Source organism: Triturus cristatus, chromosome 3_2, assembly GCF_964204655.1.
Source record: "Triturus cristatus chromosome 3_2, aTriCri1.1, whole genome shotgun sequence".
NCBI lineage: Eukaryota > Metazoa > Chordata > Amphibia > Caudata > Salamandridae > Triturus > Triturus cristatus.
Genome location: NC_140584.1, coordinates 28,658,695 through 28,677,315, shown reverse-complemented (window position 1 = coordinate 28,677,315; position 18,621 = coordinate 28,658,695). Strand labels below are relative to the sequence as shown.

Genomic DNA, 18,621 nt, shown 5'->3' with positions numbered 1-18,621 from the left:
GCCCTGGGGTCCTGATTGGCAGGCCCCAGAGCACATCAAATCAAAGAGCATCAGTAGTCTGGCAACAAAAAAAAAGGGGGGGGGGGGGTGTAGTACAACAGAAACACACTTTCTCACAAGCAATCAAAAGCAGAACGGGCAGTAAATAGTAACTCCCTTCTGGCGGGTAGGGAAGTCCTATTACCATCATCCGAGAGTACAGTAACTGAATCCATGGATCACTTACCAGCAGCTTGTGTAACTACAGCTAAATGTGTAGCAACCAATGCCCAAACCACTGGTAAAACTCGTAGGAAGAAAAAAAGGAAGGGAAGAAACAGGCTTCTAACCAACGGAAGATCCTGTAAAGAATTGCAACCACATCTATCCCCAACAGTAACCTTCCGCAGTCCAAACGTCGCAGACGCAAATCAACTTCTGATCTCACATCTGCCCGAAGACCTTGAAGGTCTTTCTTCGACATCCATCGTAGTCTCGGCAGAGGCTTCGGCTTCACCTTTGAGAGACACATCTCAGAAACCTCCACCCAGTGATAGCAAGCAGGGACTCCCTCAAGAAAAAATAACTCAAACTTTACATAATTCTGATTCAACAACGATCATTAAAACCGAACAAACTCCAATTACAGAAATCTGCAACAACACCCGGATTAGCAATGTGGAGTTACCACAGCAGTCAACAAGAGGAATAACAAGCTGCAGTGTTTTCCGCATAGTTATAGATCTGCTGCAATTTGCCACATAATCTACAATCTACTGCATAAACTGCAGATTTCACCAAAAATGGTTTTCTAGCTCAAACATATCATTATTTAAAAACCACGATTCCATGCTCAAACATACCAAACGTTATTCAAAAACCACGATTCCATGCAATGGCAGATCTCTTGCAAACCTCAATAACCGCTCAGATGCCTACTGCTGGATTCAGGTGTTAAACTCGTACTAATGAAGTAAACCTTTGCCCTCACAGCATTAATGGTACGGTGTATGGAATATGATGCTTCATTAAGCTGCATACTTTGCCTTTTTTTGTCATGATTTTCCAAACCCTGCTGCATTATTTGGCCCTTCACTTCTGCATAATTCCAGGAGCCCTGGATGCACTGCAAAGTATTAAAAGTGACCAGAAAACCTTGGGAGGTTAGTACTGTTATCAAAAAAAAAAACATTTGCAAATCCAAGAGAGCTTTTTCTGCAGAACAAATGGTTTACAACATAAAACAAGCATTGGCATAGCCAATAGGTCTCACCTTTGAGACCTTGCAAGTAAAAAAACAAAAAACAACCTGCAGTATAAGACTTCATGTTTACATTTAGTTCGTATTTAGGATGCAATAAATGTAAACGTGAAGTCTTACACTTCAGTTTTTTTTTTTTTTACTTGCAAGGTCCCAAAGGCAAGACCTATTGGCTATGCCAATGCTTGTTTTATGTTGTAAACCATTTGTTCTGCAGAAAAAGCTCACGCATAACCGATCCATAGGAAAATAAGTTTTTTTAATGTTTCATTTAGGTTTGATTTTTGTAAAGCTGCAGAGCACGGTGCATTTAACGACTGAGTTTACTGCAGAATTGGGTCCATGCTGTTTATTTAACAGTATCTGATTTGCTTGACTCCTGGGACGAGATTAGGATTATTAGTGGGATGCATTTTCATGCATGGCCTAAGGCAGGCAAAATCGATTTTGACTTTTCAGAACGACGTTGTTGTTTGTGCTGCGTTTTTCTTTTTAGGTCTCGCCTAGCGAACGCAGCGCATGCGTTGCCTCGCCTTAGCGACACTCTTGTTGTCGGTTTGGTGAGCGAAGGGAGACAAAACATGTGCGCGCCTGGACAGGCGATGTGCATGCGCATGGCGTCTCCTTTGTAGCGATGTGAGCATTCACACGCTCCCACCTTGATTTAGGTTTCAGTTTCACTGCAATGCAACTATACAAATTTCAGTGCTTCACTGCGCGATGCAGCTATACAAGGCAGACACATAAATGTTAGCGCTTCACTGCGCGATGCAACTATACAAGGTAAGACACATACATTTCAGCGCTTCAGCATATCAAGAACTTTGTGCCGCATGGTATTTACTTTGCTTTATTTTCGCTTTTGTCGCCTCAACACACCACAGTATTGTTCTTGCCTCACCGTGCTTTTTATCTGCCCCGCAGTCTATCTTGCCCCTTATCCTCAGGTTTTTAACTCGCTGTGTGAACCAGGTCAGAGCTGCTCTAGAGGCAGAGAACCAGGTCAACAGAGCTGCTGTAGAGCCAGAGAACCAGATCAGCAGAGCTGCTTTAGAGCCATAGAACAAGGTCAGCAGAGCTGCTTTAGAGCCAGAAAACTAGGTCAACAGACCTGCTGTAGAGCCAGAGAACCAGGTCAGCAGAGCTGCTCTAGAGCCTAAGAACCAGGTCAGCAGAGCTGCTCTAGAGCCAGAGAACCAGGTCAGCAGAGCTGCTTTAGAGCCAGAGAACCAGGTCAGCGGAGCTGCTCTAGAGCCAGAGAACCAGGTCAGTAGAGCTGCTTTAGAGCCAGAGAACCAGGTCAGCAAAGCTGCTCTTGAGCCTAAGAACCAGGTCAGTAGAGCTGCTCTAGAGCCAGAGAACCAGCTCAGTAGAGCTGCTTTAGAGCCAGAGAACCAGGTCAGCAGAGCGGCTGTAGAGCCAGAGAACCAGGTCAGCAGAGCTGCTGTAGAGCCAGAGAACCAGGTCAGCAGAGCTGCTGTAGAGCCAGAGAACCAGGTCAGCAGAGCTGCTTTAGAGCCAAGAACCAGGTCAGCAGAGCCAGAAAACCAGGTCAGCAGAGCTGCTTTAGAGCCAGAGAAACAGGCCATTGGGGCTTATTTGCGCTGCCGCTGCGTCACTTTTTTCCTTATAAGGCCCCAAAGGCGAGACCTATTGGCTATGCTAATGCTTGCTCTCTCCTGCCGTTCAGCCTAGTCAGCTCTACCATATTCTGTCCTGTGCCCTCCAATATGTTTGGCTAATGTGATAGATGGTAGATGACATTCTTCTGTTCATCCCCTCACTTTTCATATTTTCCTCAACACTTTTTTATTCACAATTTCAAGCTCTGCTTTCAATCCTCAATATGTTATTCTTGGGCCTAATTTAGACTGCTGTATAATCTCTTGAAGTGTAATTAGAACTTTACACCAAAACATGATAATTGGTTGATTTAAAATCTTTATTAGATTATTGATTAATAATCATAAAAATATAAACAAAAGCACATCATAAAACCATAAATACTGTGTAGTCACGAATACATATTATAAAAAAGTAAAAACCAATACTTAAAATATACTACGTCAAGCCTTTAGTGCATGAAGCTAAATAATTACATATTTATAGCAGCATTCAGAGTACTTTAAATAATAAAAGACACTACAGCAGCTGTATCAACCAGCATCTGTAGATGAAGAAAAGCAGGTCTAAACTGATAGAAGCCCCGAGACCTTAAAATGGGGAGCAAATACCTCCTTTGAGGCTAGTTGTACATAGGGCAAAATAGCACCAGGTGGCCCAAAGTCTGTAGTGTTATGGCATGACAAGTACACATTATTAAAGAGTTGCAATCAAACTGACTGGGAGAGAAACATAATCATTACCTTATTTAGCCCAATGGAAACCTTGTGAGCAATTATCTCTCCCAGGAATTTTTAACTAGGGTGAGATATGGCTCAAGACCAGGATTCGTTTTTATGATCTTACAGACTCTCATAATCCGTTTCACCAAGGCCCTGGTTTCCCTTGCTTCCATGACTAAGCAAAAGACCTTCTCTTTCATCCTTTTCCCGTCAGCTTTGACAATGAACTGAGAGGCATAATACAATTCAGGATGATCCAAATTGATGGCCAGATCTCTGATATAAGTTAGCTACAGGATTTTATGCACCAGGTCACAATTAAGGCATTTCTGGATTACTTCCCAGTTAAAGGATGTATGGTCCCTGCACCAGACCGAGATCCATAAATAGAGTGGGGCTAGTTTTATAGAATCATCAACAAGGATAAAAGTGCTTGGCCTAGCTGGACTACCCAAAGCAATTTTCGACAAAACCAATTCTCTTCCTGCTGCACTTTTGTACAATTCTTGTAACCCCGGATAGCTGCACCATAGGTAAGTACCAGCAGACATTTCATCCTATACATTTGAAGCAAAGAAACTACAGATTTTTTGCCTATGGACGCAGAAAACTTAAAAAGGACACCACAAGCTTCAACACACCACAGTATTGTTCTTGCCTCACCGTGCTTTTTATCTGCCCCGCAGTCTATCTTGCCCCTTATCCTCAGGTTTTTAACTCGCTGTGTGAACCAGGTCAGAGCTGCTCTAGAGGCAGAGAACCAGGTCAACAGAGCTGCTGTAGAGCCAGAGAACCAGATCAGCAGAGCTGCTTTAGAGCCATAGAACAAGGTCAGCAGAGCTGCTTTAGAGCCAGAAAACTAGGTCAACAGACCTGCTGTAGAGCCAGAGAACCAGGTCAGCAGAGCTGCTCTAGAGCCTAAGAACCAGGTCAGCAGAGCTGCTCTAGAGCCAGAGAACCAGGTCAGCAGAGCTGCTTTAGAGCCAGAGAACCAGGTCAGCGGAGCTGCTCTAGAGCCAGAGAACCAGGTCAGTAGAGCTGCTTTAGAGCCAGAGAACCAGGTCAGCAAAGCTGCTCTTGAGCCTAAGAACCAGGTCAGTAGAGCTGCTCTAGAGCCAGAGAACCAGCTCAGTAGAGCTGCTTTAGAGCCAGAGAACCAGGTCAGCAGAGCGGCTGTAGAGCCAGAGAACCAGGTCAGCAGAGCTGCTGTAGAGCCAGAGAACCAGGTCAGCAGAGCTGCTGTAGAGCCAGAGAACCAGGTCAGCAGAGCTGCTTTAGAGCCAAGAACCAGGTCAGCAGAGCCAGAAAACCAGGTCAGCAGAGCTGCTTTAGAGCCAGAGAAACAGGCCATTGGGGCTTATTTGCGCTGCCGCTGCGTCACTTTTTTCCACACAAAAGTGAAGCACCGGCAGTGCAAGGGACTTGTAAATAAGCCCCATTGTGCCCATTCAAATGCAATAAAACAGTTACGTAACCTTCACACCACGGAAAAGGTGAAATAAAGCACCAGTTTCTAAAGTTATTGCTCTTTCCACAGTTACTGGTAACTCAAGTCTCCTGCCTGAGGTCTACTACATTTATTGTGATTTAAAACGTCAGGTATCAAAATGCAAAGTTGTGTGCGCTATTAGCCTTACACTGGCTGAACAACTGCCTCCTACCATAGGATTGTTAAGAGTGTACAAATCTAGATGATGCACCTCATGTCTGCAACATAAAACAAGCATTTGCAATGCAATAGGGCTGGCATTATTAAAAGTTTGAGCTATTGGCGTTGCAAAAGATAATGTTAGTTTTTGTTAAAAAATATTACAGCAGTAGCATAAGTAATAAAATAAAATCCACGTAGACCACCACCACTAATACCACCAGTACCAATACCACCGCCGCTACCACCACCACAAGTACCATAACCACCACTACAAATATTACTATTACTACTCTGTGGTGATAGTAATAATAATAGTGCTAGTTATGGTACTGGTGGAAAATTATTATTATAAATTACAATACCTGTTAATTTTTCAAAAGGCATTGCCATTTACAATACCAATAGCTCTAAAACTCACAGTTTCAAGACCTATTGCTTTGTAAATGCTTGTTGTATTTTGAGTTCGATGCCTTCGGAATCAACTGTTGTGTGTCCAATATCCTGCACTCATTCTGCCTGCAGTCCAGCTACAAATTGACAGTGAAACTATCAGATTTTTTTCCAGCGTTGCCTTCTTGACGTTACTTAGTCAGAATTGCATTTGGACCTGCGATTGCGATGTGAAAGTTGGTCTGTAAGTCCCTTTTCTCTAGCAGTACGCTTTTGTTTCAAGGTGAGTTTTCATGTTGTAGAGACTGCGTGTGAATCTCCTGATGGGTGGCTGACAATCTGCCCGTCACTCCTATTAAATGATTGCACCTTTTGTGATGTGTGATTTTTCACACTAGATAGTTTTCTCACCCCTTGGATACATATGCGCATTTTGCTCCGCATGTGTTACCAAAAGGCTCCGGAGACGGGAAAACTAATGAAGAGATGCGAGAGTTTGGCCAAGTAGTTGGGATGCCTGGGTTTCAGCTTCATTGTGTCGCAAGCTCACAGGCATGTTGTAAAACAAACACACTTGGGCTGGAATTCGTTAAGTGCATGTGCTTACTTCCCAGGCAGCGGTCTGTTTCTGGCCTCAGAATGTCATGTTAAATGTGTTTGTTTGCATACTCTGGAGGTGGCAGCTGCGCCTTATTCTGGGGAAGGCTGCCTCCTGGATTATAATTCCACCCTGTGCATAAAACAGGAAGTGTTATTGTCGGGTTGTATCCTCGCGAGGCTTGTTGTGCGTGCACCACAAACCCCGACGTCTGCCCGTGATGTCTTCCTTGCACCCCTCGTTTGTGGTGGGGAGATGAGGGTAGGGAGGGTTTAAATACTCGAGGCAGCATCTAATAGCTGTTATTTTTCCACCACACGTACATTCTCTGCGTGCTGCAGGCTTGTAAAGCTGCATGTGGGCCGCTATGTGGTTTTGCATTGCTGCAGTGTAACTTGGAAGTGAGTCCAGAGCCGTGCTTAAGGGGTTAAAAACCTTAGCGTGGGACTGAGCCCGACACTAGATTTACTGAGGCTGCTATATATGTCCTAACAAGCAAAAACTTTATACAGGGGGCACGGTGTTAGCGGTAGCAAATGGTTACACACAGACTTGTGTTAAGCTACATTGAAACAAACGCTGCTTGAGTTTCGCAGATTTTTTTCAATGTCCACGAATTTCCTTTTATATTGTTCATCATAATCTATTTTTCTCTCTGTAATTTCGTTAACAAAACCCAGCAGCTCTATCTAAACCCTTATAAGGCCCCAAAGGCGAGACCTATTGGCTATGCTAATGCTTGCTCTCTCCTGCCGTTCAGCCTAGTCAGCTCTACCATATTCTGTCCTGTGCCCTCCAATATGTTTGGCTAATGTGATAGATGGTAGATGACATTCTTCTGTTCATCCCCTCACTTTTCATATTTTCCTCAACACTTTTTTATTCACAATTTCAAGCTCTGCTTTCAATCCTCAATATGTTATTCTTGGGCCTAATTTAGACTGCTGTATAATCTCTTGAAGTGTAATTAGAACTTTACACCAAAACATGATAATTGGTTGATTTAAAATCTTTATTAGATTATTGATTAATAATCATAAAAATATAAACAAAAGCACATCATAAAACCATAAATACTGTGTAGTCACGAATACATATTATAAAAAAGTAAAAACCAATACTTAAAATATACTACGTCAAGCCTTTAGTGCATGAAGCTAAATAATTACATATTTATAGCAGCATTCAGAGTACTTTAAATAATAAAAGACACTACAGCAGCTGTATCAACCAGCATCTGTAGATGAAGAAAAGCAGGTCTAAACTGATAGAAGCCCCGAGACCTTAAAATGGGGAGCAAATACCTCCTTTGAGGCTAGTTGTACATAGGGCAAAATAGCACCAGGTGGCCCAAAGTCTGTAGTGTTATGGCATGACAAGTACACATTATTAAAGAGTTGCAATCAAACTGACTGGGAGAGAAACATAATCATTACCTTATTTAGCCCAATGGAAACCTTGTGAGCAATTATCTCTCCCAGGAATTTTTAACTAGGGTGAGATATGGCTCAAGACCAGGATTCGTTTTTATGATCTTACAGACTCTCATAATCCGTTTCACCAAGGCCCTGGTTTCCCTTGCTTCCATGACTAAGCAAAAGACCTTCTCTTTCATCCTTTTCCCGTCAGCTTTGACAATGAACTGAGAGGCATAATACAATTCAGGATGATCCAAATTGATGGCCAGATCTCTGATATAAGTTAGCTACAGGATTTTATGCACCAGGTCACAATTAAGGCATTTCTGGATTACTTCCCAGTTAAAGGATGTATGGTCCCTGCACCAGACCGAGATCCATAAATAGAGTGGGGCTAGTTTTATAGAATCATCAACAAGGATAAAAGTGCTTGGCCTAGCTGGACTACCCAAAGCAATTTTCGACAAAACCAATTCTCTTCCTGCTGCACTTTTGTACAATTCTTGTAACCCCGGATAGCTGCACCATAGGTAAGTACCAGCAGACATTTCATCCTATACATTTGAAGCAAAGAAACTACAGATTTTTTGCCTATGGACGCAGAAAACTTAAAAAGGACACCACAAGCTTGATGAAAATGCTGGCATCTAAGAGGAAGACGGGGGTCCAGTTACATTATTGGTCGAAAGTGACACCCAAATATGGGAAAGAACTAACTTGCTAAATAACTCTGCCCTTGATAGTTAGGGGCCTAGTTTTAGGTTTCAACTTCCCACAAACCATTAAATGGGTTTTGGAGATATTGGTATCCAAACCAATCTCGTCCATGAAATTTATGGATAAGTCCACCAAACCCCTAAGGCCATTAGCTGTACGAGATAAAACAAATGCGTCATCTGCATATAGCAGAGACAGGACAACAATTGAGTTAACCCTAGGCATATCACTCCCTTTAGATATCAGAAATTAATTCAGTCCATCAATATATTACAGAAATAGGAGGGATGCCAAAACGCACCCCTGTCTGACTCCTCTGGCAATCCGTACACTCCCCATCCTGACCATAATTAACGGCAGAAGCTATATTGGTTGCATGCCACTTAAAAAATCCAACAGGGCTTTAGGCAATCCCAAATCGGCCGATAAAGACCACAACGTGATAGTTTCAGTACAAGACACACCCAAATGCAAGAAGTGGATTCCTTCTCTTGGACATCTTCAGCAAATGTGGTAGTCTTTGAGAGGGATTTTACAGACCTTCTTCCATATGTAAAAGATTTAAGATAGATATTAAAGTTTAATAGTCGTGGCATGACTTGTATCTCCCTCCACTTTCTTTCTTAAACATTTACATCTTCCTCCATTTAATCTCCTGCTTTTTCCCTTCTTCTTCATTTTCCCTTAAACGTCTCAAGTTTATTCTCCACTATTGCCAATAGTACCCTATGCATATTAAATTTGGTAGTCTTCTGAATTCTAACACAGGATATGAATTTCCAGCTGAACCTTGATCTTAATCTAAACTCTTCCTAAGGTATGCACATATTTCTGATTTATAGATAATTATTATAGCTCATTGTATTAGTCGCAAGTTGTTGACTTAACTTTTCAAATATTTTCATTGATAAGGTTTCAACTACATCACCTTCCTCCATAATTGCCATCTGTTCCATCTTCTCGATCACTTGTTGCAAAATTCTGCAAGACCTGTTCATTGTTAATTTATTTTGTTTACTGTATTTATTTTCAGGTTGCCATCACAGGGCAGCTTGGTATGAAGGCCCAGCCTGGAACCAGTATTCCACTAACAACAACCAACTTTCGAATCCAGGGCAAGGATGTTCTGCGCCTGCCTCCATCCTCTATCACCACAGATGCCAAAGGTCAGACGGTCTTGCGCATAACCCCTGATATGATGGCTACGCTAGCTAAATCCCAGGTCACCACCGTCAAACTCTCTCAGGACTTGTTCACTGCAGCAGGGAGTGCAGGTAACAAGGGGCTAGCGACCAACTTGCACATGCCTTCCACCTCGGTCCAGTCCACGGATTCTCCAGTAAAGACAGTCATGGCTACCTCTGTTGCAAGCAGTCCTGTGGTCTCCACTGCAGTTAAAGTGACCTCGGATTTGAAGATTTCAGAATCAGTGAGCTCTGCATATCGATTGATGCCAGCATTGGGGGCTGCACTTACAGAGCAGAAAGGCAAAGCACTTGGAACAATCACATCAACAGACTCCAAACCAGCAACCACAATCAGGATTGTTCAAGGGCTAATGCCACAGAAGCCAGGACAGACTTTCACGGTTTCTGCCAAGCAGGTATCTGCTTCAGCTGTGGGCTTAGCTAGTTCAATTCACACTCCAACTGTGACTCTGCCAACAGTCAGCGCCTCAGTGTCTAAAACAATTGCTGTCTCCTCTGGTGTAGGCGGCAGCCCCATTACCTTTGTACCAGGCACCTCAACTATGCGACAAGTGCCTGTGACCACAACCGTAGTCTCCACTGCACAAACTGTGAGTATTCATGATAATTGATTGATCTTTTCTTCCTATTATAGCAAATAGTCCTTGTTCCTGTGGAGGGGAGATGGATGCATTGGTAGGAAGTAGAGTGGGTTATGACATACATCACCTTTGAAATTCTTGTTGGTTTTAAACTTCCGATCTCTACCGTTCTGTTGAACCTTCATCTGTAGTAGGTCACGATTGGCTTAAATACTCATGTCCAAAATGTTTAGGCAGAAGCGGAATTTCAGATTCAGGATACAAATTAATAATATCACATAATTGAATAAACACTTAGTAAATTTAGTGGTCCATAAATGTTACTTTTTTGTGAGCGCCCTAAAAAGTTTGTATCTAATTTTTATTGCACCACATTTCTGATGGATGCATCTGCCAGTAGATTCCTCACCTTGTGAATATCCCCTGCGCCGGCAACATTCGGAAACTTTTGTAGCAGTCCACGCCGAAGAGGTCGAAGACGACGTCACAGAGACACAGCTCCGCTCGCGACTCCGCTGACGTCACCGGCTCCATAAGAAGACCTCGTCGGCGTGATGACGTCAGTTCCCTTTTTTCCACGCCGTCGACGCCAACGGATTTCGGGAATCTATATCTGTAGCTATACTATTACTTTGTTTTCTACTGCTTCTCTTTGTCTTGTTCTGTAGAAATGTCGACGAAGTCAGGATTTAAACCCTGTCGTGAGTGTGGGAAGCATATGTCAATTACGGATCCACATGACAACTGCGTATGGTGCCTGTCATCGGACCATGATGTCGAGGGATGTTCTTGCTGCCGCAAGATGAGTTCCAAGGCTCTCAAGGAGAGGGAGGCAAAGCTTTTCATCGCGAGGATGAAGAAAGAGAAGAGAGGCCGGAGAAAATCGAGGTCAAGATCAAGGTCGAAGTCGACTTCGGGGCATGCGTCCAAATCCAGGAAGCACAAGAAGAAGAGGAGGCATTCCTCTCTGCGTCACTCGGATAAGAATGTGGCTCCGAGATCGACGTCGCCCTCCCGACGCCGAAAGGACTTTGTGTCTCCCTCGCCCGTTACGGATTCACCTGTTGGCCTGTCTTCACCTGTGGCTTCACCGGAACATTCTCCGGCCCTGCCTCCATCTCCGATGCCGGCTCCATCTCTGGCTCCGTCCCCGGCTCCGATTGAGGAGCTTCCAGTCCTGGGTGAGACTTCGGCCCCGCAGATTCCACCGTGGGCGCCGGTCGGCCCGAGTCCGGTGATGCCTGAACAGTATACTGCGTTCCCAGGACCAGGTCAGGACCCCACGCATTATCTTAATGCGATGTATGGAGTCTTCTCTAGAGCCATGTACCCCTCTGGTGCACCTATGGGTCCTATGGCTTTTAGTGTGGGAGTCCCTCAAGCCTATCCTCAGGCTCCCTTCATGCCATTTTTCCCGACGACGCCGTCTTGGCATCTACCGGCGCCGAGGACTTCGACGCCGCTCCCTTCTTCACCGGCGCCGACTCGACCTCGCTCAATGCCGGCTGCTCCTGTGGGTCCGCGTTCGGCACCGGTGCTGTCTGATTCGATCACGGCGCCGCCGACGCCGGTTGTGAGAATTAAATCTAGGAGGGAGGCTCAGAGGATACTGGATGAGCAAAGTTACCTTATGGAGGAGGTAGAAGAAGGGGAACTCATGGAGTCGGACGATGTTTTTGAGGAGTTGAAGGAGGCTAGTGGCCTGGACTTGTCACCCGAATGGGAGATTTCTCCTCCTTCTGATGTTCCTTCGAAGGATGTGGCGCCATACCATGCCGTTATAAGAAAAGCGGCTGAACTTTTAGATCTGCAGCTACCGTCTGCTGAGTTCAAGCTGAACATTTTAACGGAAGTTCTGCACTCTCCTTCTGCTGTTTCTGAATCTCTGCTTCCTTTTAACGATGCCATCTTAGAGCCAGTGATGGAGGTGTGGCGTAAGCCCTTTTCTGCTCCGGCAGAGGTATCGGGCAGCTCCGGGAGAATCGGAATTTTTAGCATCTTACCCGTCTCCTGAGAGTCTGGTTGTTCAGGCTGCATGTTCAAGGAAATCTTCGGGTTCATTTTCCCAGGTCCCGAGTGATAGGGATGCAAAAAAGCTGGATCAATCGGCCAAGAAGGTCTTTTCTTCGGCCAGCATGGCTCTTAAATCAACGAATGCTACCGGTCTCTTGGGACGTTATGTACATGCTCTCATGGACTCAGCTAAACAACAATCCCCGAAGCTATCAGAGGAGGATATGGTTGGTTTTAATGAGATCCTTCCGGATGCCCAGGTGGCGGCGCGTCAGGTGATCCAGAGTAGATTGGACACTGCTGACTCTGTGGCAAGAGTCATGGGATCATCTGTTGCCACTAGGAGAGGTGCGTGGCTGAAATCATCGGAATTTTCCCCTGATGTCCAGTCAACGCTCTTGGACTTGCCTTTTGATGGCTCTGGTCTTTTTGGCAAGAAAGCGGATGCTGCGCTGGAAAGATTTCAGGCCACGGCTAAATCTTTGTGCTTTCAAACTCAGCCAAGGGGCTCTTTCAAGAGGTACAGGGGCTTCGGAAGGTCTACCTTTCGTTCATACGGACAGCCACAGCGGCAACAGCGGCTGCAGAGCACTCTGTATAAGGGGTACGGAGGCAGAATCAGGGGTCGCACTCGTGGCCATCAGCTCTCCTCCTCCTCCTCTTCCTCTTCTTCAGCCCCTCCCACCACTGCAAAGCAGCCCTAGATCCACCATTCTGGATCATGTTGGTCCTGTGGGGGGCCGGCTTACCCATTTTCTACAAGATTGGGAATAGGTTACTACAACCTTTGGGTTCTAGATCTTGTAGGAAATGGGTATGCCCTTCCCTTTCGGGAATTCCCTCCAAATTATCCTCCTTGTCAAGGAGTTTGCTCAGAGAACCACTGTTTTCTCCTACAGGAGGAAGTCCAGAAGTTACTAGAGAAAGGTGCGATAGAGGTGGTTCCAGAGCAGGAGTGGGGTCAGGGATGCTACTGCCGGTATTTTCTGATTCCGAAAAAGGACGCCAGATTGCGTCCGATATTGGACCTCAGGATCTTGAATCTTTATCTGAAGCAAGAGAAGTTCAAGATGCTCACCCTTGCACAGGTTCTTCAAGCGCTGAATCAGGAGGACTGGATGGTGTCGATCGACTTGCAGGATGCGTATTTTCACATCCCCATCCTGAAGTCGCACAGGAAGTATCTCCGGTTTACGGTAGGGTCGCAGCATTATCAGTTTGCGGTCATTCCGTTTGGTCTTACTACTGCACCTCGAGTCTAAACGAAGGTGATGGCAGTGGTGGCAGCCCATCTCAGAAGGTTGGGGATTTCAGTTTTCCCCTATCTGGACGACTGGCTGATCAAAGCGGAGTCGCCAGAGAAGGTGCTTCATCATCTGCAGGATACAACTCGGCTGTTGTACAAATTGGGTTTCTCGATAAACGTGCCCAAATCTCACCTGGTGCCCTCTCAGCGCAACCTGTTCATAGGTGCGGTGCTGGACACTACTGTGTGTCGAGCATTCCCACCTCCACAGAGGATTCTCGACATACAGGAATTGATTCCTTTATTTTACAATGGAGCAGTCGTTCCAGTCCTGAAGGTCCTTCGCCTGCTCGGTCTGTTTGCCTTCTGCATTCTGTTGGTCAACCATGCACGCTGGCACATGAGGGCGCTCCAGTGGTGCCTCCGCAGGCAGTGGTACCAGCACAAAGGAGATCTCAGGGAGTCTGTGAGGATCTCCAGAGAAGCTGCAGCGGATCTATCTTGGTGGAGTATGGAGGGCAATCTGTCTCAAGGAAAGCCCTTTCATCTACCTCCATCGGTGGCCACAGTAATAACGGATGCATCCACTTTAGGGTGGGGTGCTCATCTGGGGGATCTGGAGCTCAAGGGTCTTTGGTCCCCAGAGGAAAGGTTGCTTCATATCAATCTTCTAGAATTGCGGGCGATACGTTTGGCGCTCAAGGCCTTCCTCCTTTCCCTTCGCGGTCAGTCGGTTCAAGTCCTGATGGACAACACTACCGCGATGTGGTATGTCAACAAGCAGGGAGGAGTGGGGTCTCATTGTCTCTGCAGAGAGGCTCTCCGTCTCTGGTCCTGGGCTCAGGATCATCAGATTTGTCTGATGGCAAATCATCTGGCCGGGGTTCTGAACGTACGTGCAGACAGTCTCAGTCTGCAGTTCTCCGCCGACCACGAGTGGAGGCTTCATCCGGAGGTGGTTCGTCACGTCTTTCGGATGTGGGGAACTCCTCGGGTGGAACTGTTTGCTACTCACGAGAACGCTCACTGCCCGTCATTCTGCAGTCTCCAGTATCCGTTGCAGGGAGCTTTGGGGGACGCGTTTCAGTTGAGGTGGGACTCACATCTCCTTTACGCGTTTCCTCCCATACCCTCGATTCCTCGGGTGCTGAGGAAGATTCGCCAAGACCGGGCCCAAGTCATATTGATCGCCCCAGATTGGCCAAGAAAGGTGTGGTATACAGATCTTCTCCACCTCTCCTTGTGCCCTCCGTCTCCCTTTGAGGGCAGACCTCCTCTCGCAGTCGGAGGGGCAGGTTCTACAGCCCCACCTCCAGAGCTTACACCTTCATGCCTGGAGATTGAACGGGGCAACCTGAATTCTTTTTCTCTCCCGCCAGATGTGGTAGATGTAATTTTGTCTGCCAGACGTCATTCCACTAAATCTATATATTCCTATAGGTCAGAGGTCTTCAAACTTTTTTGCTCAGAGCCCCCCCTAAGCAAAATATTTCGAAGTCGGGCCCCCCTCCAAAACATTATGGCAAGGATTGGGGGAGTAGGAGGGAAATGGGTGCATATAGGGAGTGGGGCTTATGAGATGATTTCAGGAGTACTTTTCCTATAGCTAATAAACCTCACTAAATATGAGACTTCTAAAACAGCAAAAGCATCAAACAAAACATGTATTATCCCAAACATACTTACCCCAATAATTGGGGTGTTGTGAGCTCCTCCCACTCTTAGACCCTAATGCAGCTACACCTGCTGCAATTCTCATAACTGCAGTCTTGAGTAGCAGGCTATCTCCTTTGCATCTTTTACCTCTTCCCCACCTTGACGGATCATCAGCTCGGCCCTAATGCTAGAAAGAAAAATATTCTGCCATGCCCCTTTTTTAAAGGTAAACTGTCATAATTGTGATGCAGTGGGCCCCTCAAACCCCTGAGCCCCAGTCCTGCTTCATATGCTTCCCTAATGATAACCAGCAGTGGCCACTTACACACCTGGCAGCAGTACCAGCTTCACTAATGAACGGCCTTTTTAAAAAGAAATTAAAAAAGAGACCACTTATATGGTCCCCTTCTTTGGGGTATTTCTCTGTCTCTCAAGGAGCTGTCTCTGGCCATTTGTAAACATAAAAATGAGTCCCCATACAGTGCTCTCTATTCTGAGCCTTCTCTTTGATACGATCAATTAAACTTGATTTTAGCTTAAACGGAACAAAAGTTACTTAAAACGAGGCAAAGTGTTCCGGAGTAGTGGAAGGCCCTTTGCAAAGATTGACTGGCAATCGTGTAGTTGCTTACAGCTGTATTTGGGTGAGATGAAATATTTCCCTTGACAGTGTTACCATGAGTTAAAATAGCAAAATAATGAAGTAATGCTAACCACAAAATGTGCCGCATAATTAACCTTTTTTTGTTGCATTATTTAGTCAACCCTGCAGCATAATGTGGTCCTATCCTACTGAATTATTCCAGCGGCTCTGCTTAAAGCTTAATGGCGGCAAAGATTTATTCTTTTTGAGATGTAATGTAGGGGTGTTAGCTGAGATTTGGAATAGTGGAGGCACTTACAAAAATGTCTGCATTAGATACAGTTTTATTACTTATTACTAAAAAGTATATTATGTAAGAACTTGTTTTTCCTCAATCACTGCATCATTTTGCTGCCGCAGCAGCCTAGTTTAGACTATTTAAAAACTATTTTAAAATAATGACTTACATATTCAGAATGCTTTCCACTACAGGCTGAGACCTCATAGCACTATAAACAGGGCCACTGGAATTATGTGGCAGAAGGCCAAATTATGCAACAAGCAGAGGCGAATAATGCTGCATAATGGTGCCTATTTTGTGATAGCATTGTTGCATTATTTTGCCATTTTTCGACTTGTTATCAGTGTCCTGGCATATATTTCCCCTCATTAGTACTACTTTAACACCCACATATAGCAATAAGCAACAGAAAGGTGACCATTCAAACTTTAGAAAGGGCTTTCCCCTGCAAGGTAACGTGTTGCTGCTGCCGTTTGAGCTTGAAACAATTTTTTTTTTGAAATCTGCAAATCATGCAGCAGATGATGGATTATGTGGCAAATGCAGGAAATCCATAACTATGCTCAAAATGCTAACACACATACACACACATCTACAGTGATGGTAGTTGCAAACTGAGGTTTCATAACCTAAAAGAGTGCATTTATCACCAGTTAGTTTAACTTGCATTTATTTTTCAATTCTTCCGTTATTGTATTATTTTATACACACTTAAAAGACTGTGATAACACAAAACACTTGCCCTTTTTAGGTCTCGCCTGACCCAGCGCATGCGCTGGTCTGGCGAGACTTATTGAGAGGGCTCCAAAAAGTGCTACCAGGCCATCCTTGAGCTACAGTGCATGTGCGCGGGCGCACGCGCCGCGCTTTACCTCGATTACTTTCACTTTTGTGACAGCGCGGCCGCTTTGATGTGTGATCGTGATCACTTTTACTTTCGCGGCCGCTTTGCATAGCCAATAGGTCTTGCTTTTGGGACCTTATAAGTATTTAGTTATGCAACTGTTGCATGGCTAAACACTTATAAGGTCCCAAAGGCGAGACCTATTGGCTATGCCAATGCTTGTTTTTTTTAGAAACTTCTTTGATCCTGCCAGCACACTCACTGACCCCCGACCCCACCGCACTCTGATAGCAGTTGTCATTTTCACTTCAAGGCCTGGGTGTAAATGAAGACTGCCTGGAAATGCAGAAAATAAAGATCGCTGCACTTCCAGGCCATCTTCATTTACATGTACTTTCAGAGGCATTAGCACCCCCCTGGGAACCCATCCACGCCCCCCCCCCAGGGGTCGCGCCCCACAGTTTGAAGACCTCTGCTGTAGGTGGTCTAAATTTGTTCTCTGGTGTGGAGAGAAGTCAATTGATCCTTTGAGGGCTCGTTTATCTGACATTCTGCAGTTTGCCCTTTCTCTTGCTCAGCATGGCTTTGCTGTGGCCACTGTAAAGGGATACTTATTGGCTTTGTCGGCTTTCCTTTGCTTGCCGGATCAGCCGTCTTTGTTCAAATCACCTATTGTTTTACGATTTCTGAAAGGCCTTACAAACAAGTTTCCTGCTACTCCTTTTATTGTGCCTCAATGGGACTTAAACCTTGTCTTAACTTATCTGATGAGTTCTCCCTTCGAGCCCTTGCACAAGTGTCCCTTGAGGTTGTTGTCTTTCAAGACGGTTTTTCTCATTGCGATCACCTCGGCAAGGAGGGTAAGTGAGCTTCAAGCTTTGAGTTCAAAATCCCCATTCTTGACCATTCATGCTGAAAGAATGGTACTCAGGACCAGGGCTGCTTTTCTGCCAAAGGTGTGGTAACTCCTTTCCATCTGGGGCAGTCCATTACCCTTCCTACCTTCTATCCTCCGCCTCACCATTCCAAGGAGGAGGAGAGACTTCAGCGATTGGACCCTAAGAGGGCGTTGAGCTTCTACTTTGACAGGACAAAAGACTTTCGAGTTGATGACCAGCTCTTCGTGGGCTTTGTTGGCTGCAGGAAAGGCAGAGCGGTGCACAAGCGCACCCTTTCCAGATGGATTGTCTTGTGCATCAAGATATGCTACTCTTTGGCTGGTAGGGAACCTCCAGAGGGTTTAACGGCTCATTCCACTAGAGCCAAGTCTTCCACTTCTGCTTTGTCTAGAGGTGTTCCTGTGGAGGACATTTGTAGGGCGGCAACTTGGGCCTCCCTTCACACTTTCGCAAAACATTACTGCTTGGATACCGAGGTGAGGAGGGACGGACATTTTGCTCGTTCCGTCTTTCAGGACTTTTTGGTATAAAAGGGTGGACACCCTCCTCCGGGAGTGGGACTGCTGTGGGAATCTTTTCACAAGGTGAGGAATCCACTGGCAAATGTATCCATCAGAAGAACAAGTTACTTACCTTCGGTAATGCTTTTTCTGGTGGATACAGTATCTGCCTGTGGATTCCTCACTGACCCACCCACCTCCCTTTTGTCCACCCTTGTATACCTACAATTCTGATGATGGTGTTTCAAAATGTATTTGTTACTGTCTAAGGCATTGTGTTATTTCTTTTGCCTTTCTATTTATTCTCCACACTGTGTGTGTTGCTTGTATATTATGTACTGTGTATACTGTGATTATATTGCTGTCAGTCCGTCCGTGTGCCTCGAAGGCACGGAAAAAAGGGCGGAACTGACATCATCACGCCGACAAGG

The 18,621-nt window shown here is 45.3% G+C and overlaps 1 protein-coding gene across 1 annotated transcript in view; it reads left to right on the top strand.

Moving 5' to 3' along the window:
- The window catches only part of NFRKB (nuclear factor related to kappaB binding protein), a 627,787-nt gene that overhangs the window by 475,783 nt on the left and 133,383 nt on the right, over positions 1-18,621 (top strand). The window contains exon 23 of the mRNA XM_085647204.1: positions 9,393-10,157. Within this exon, the coding sequence (XP_085503330.1) occupies positions 9,393-10,157 (765 nt within the window). The remainder of the gene's footprint in view (positions 1-9,392; positions 10,158-18,621) is intronic.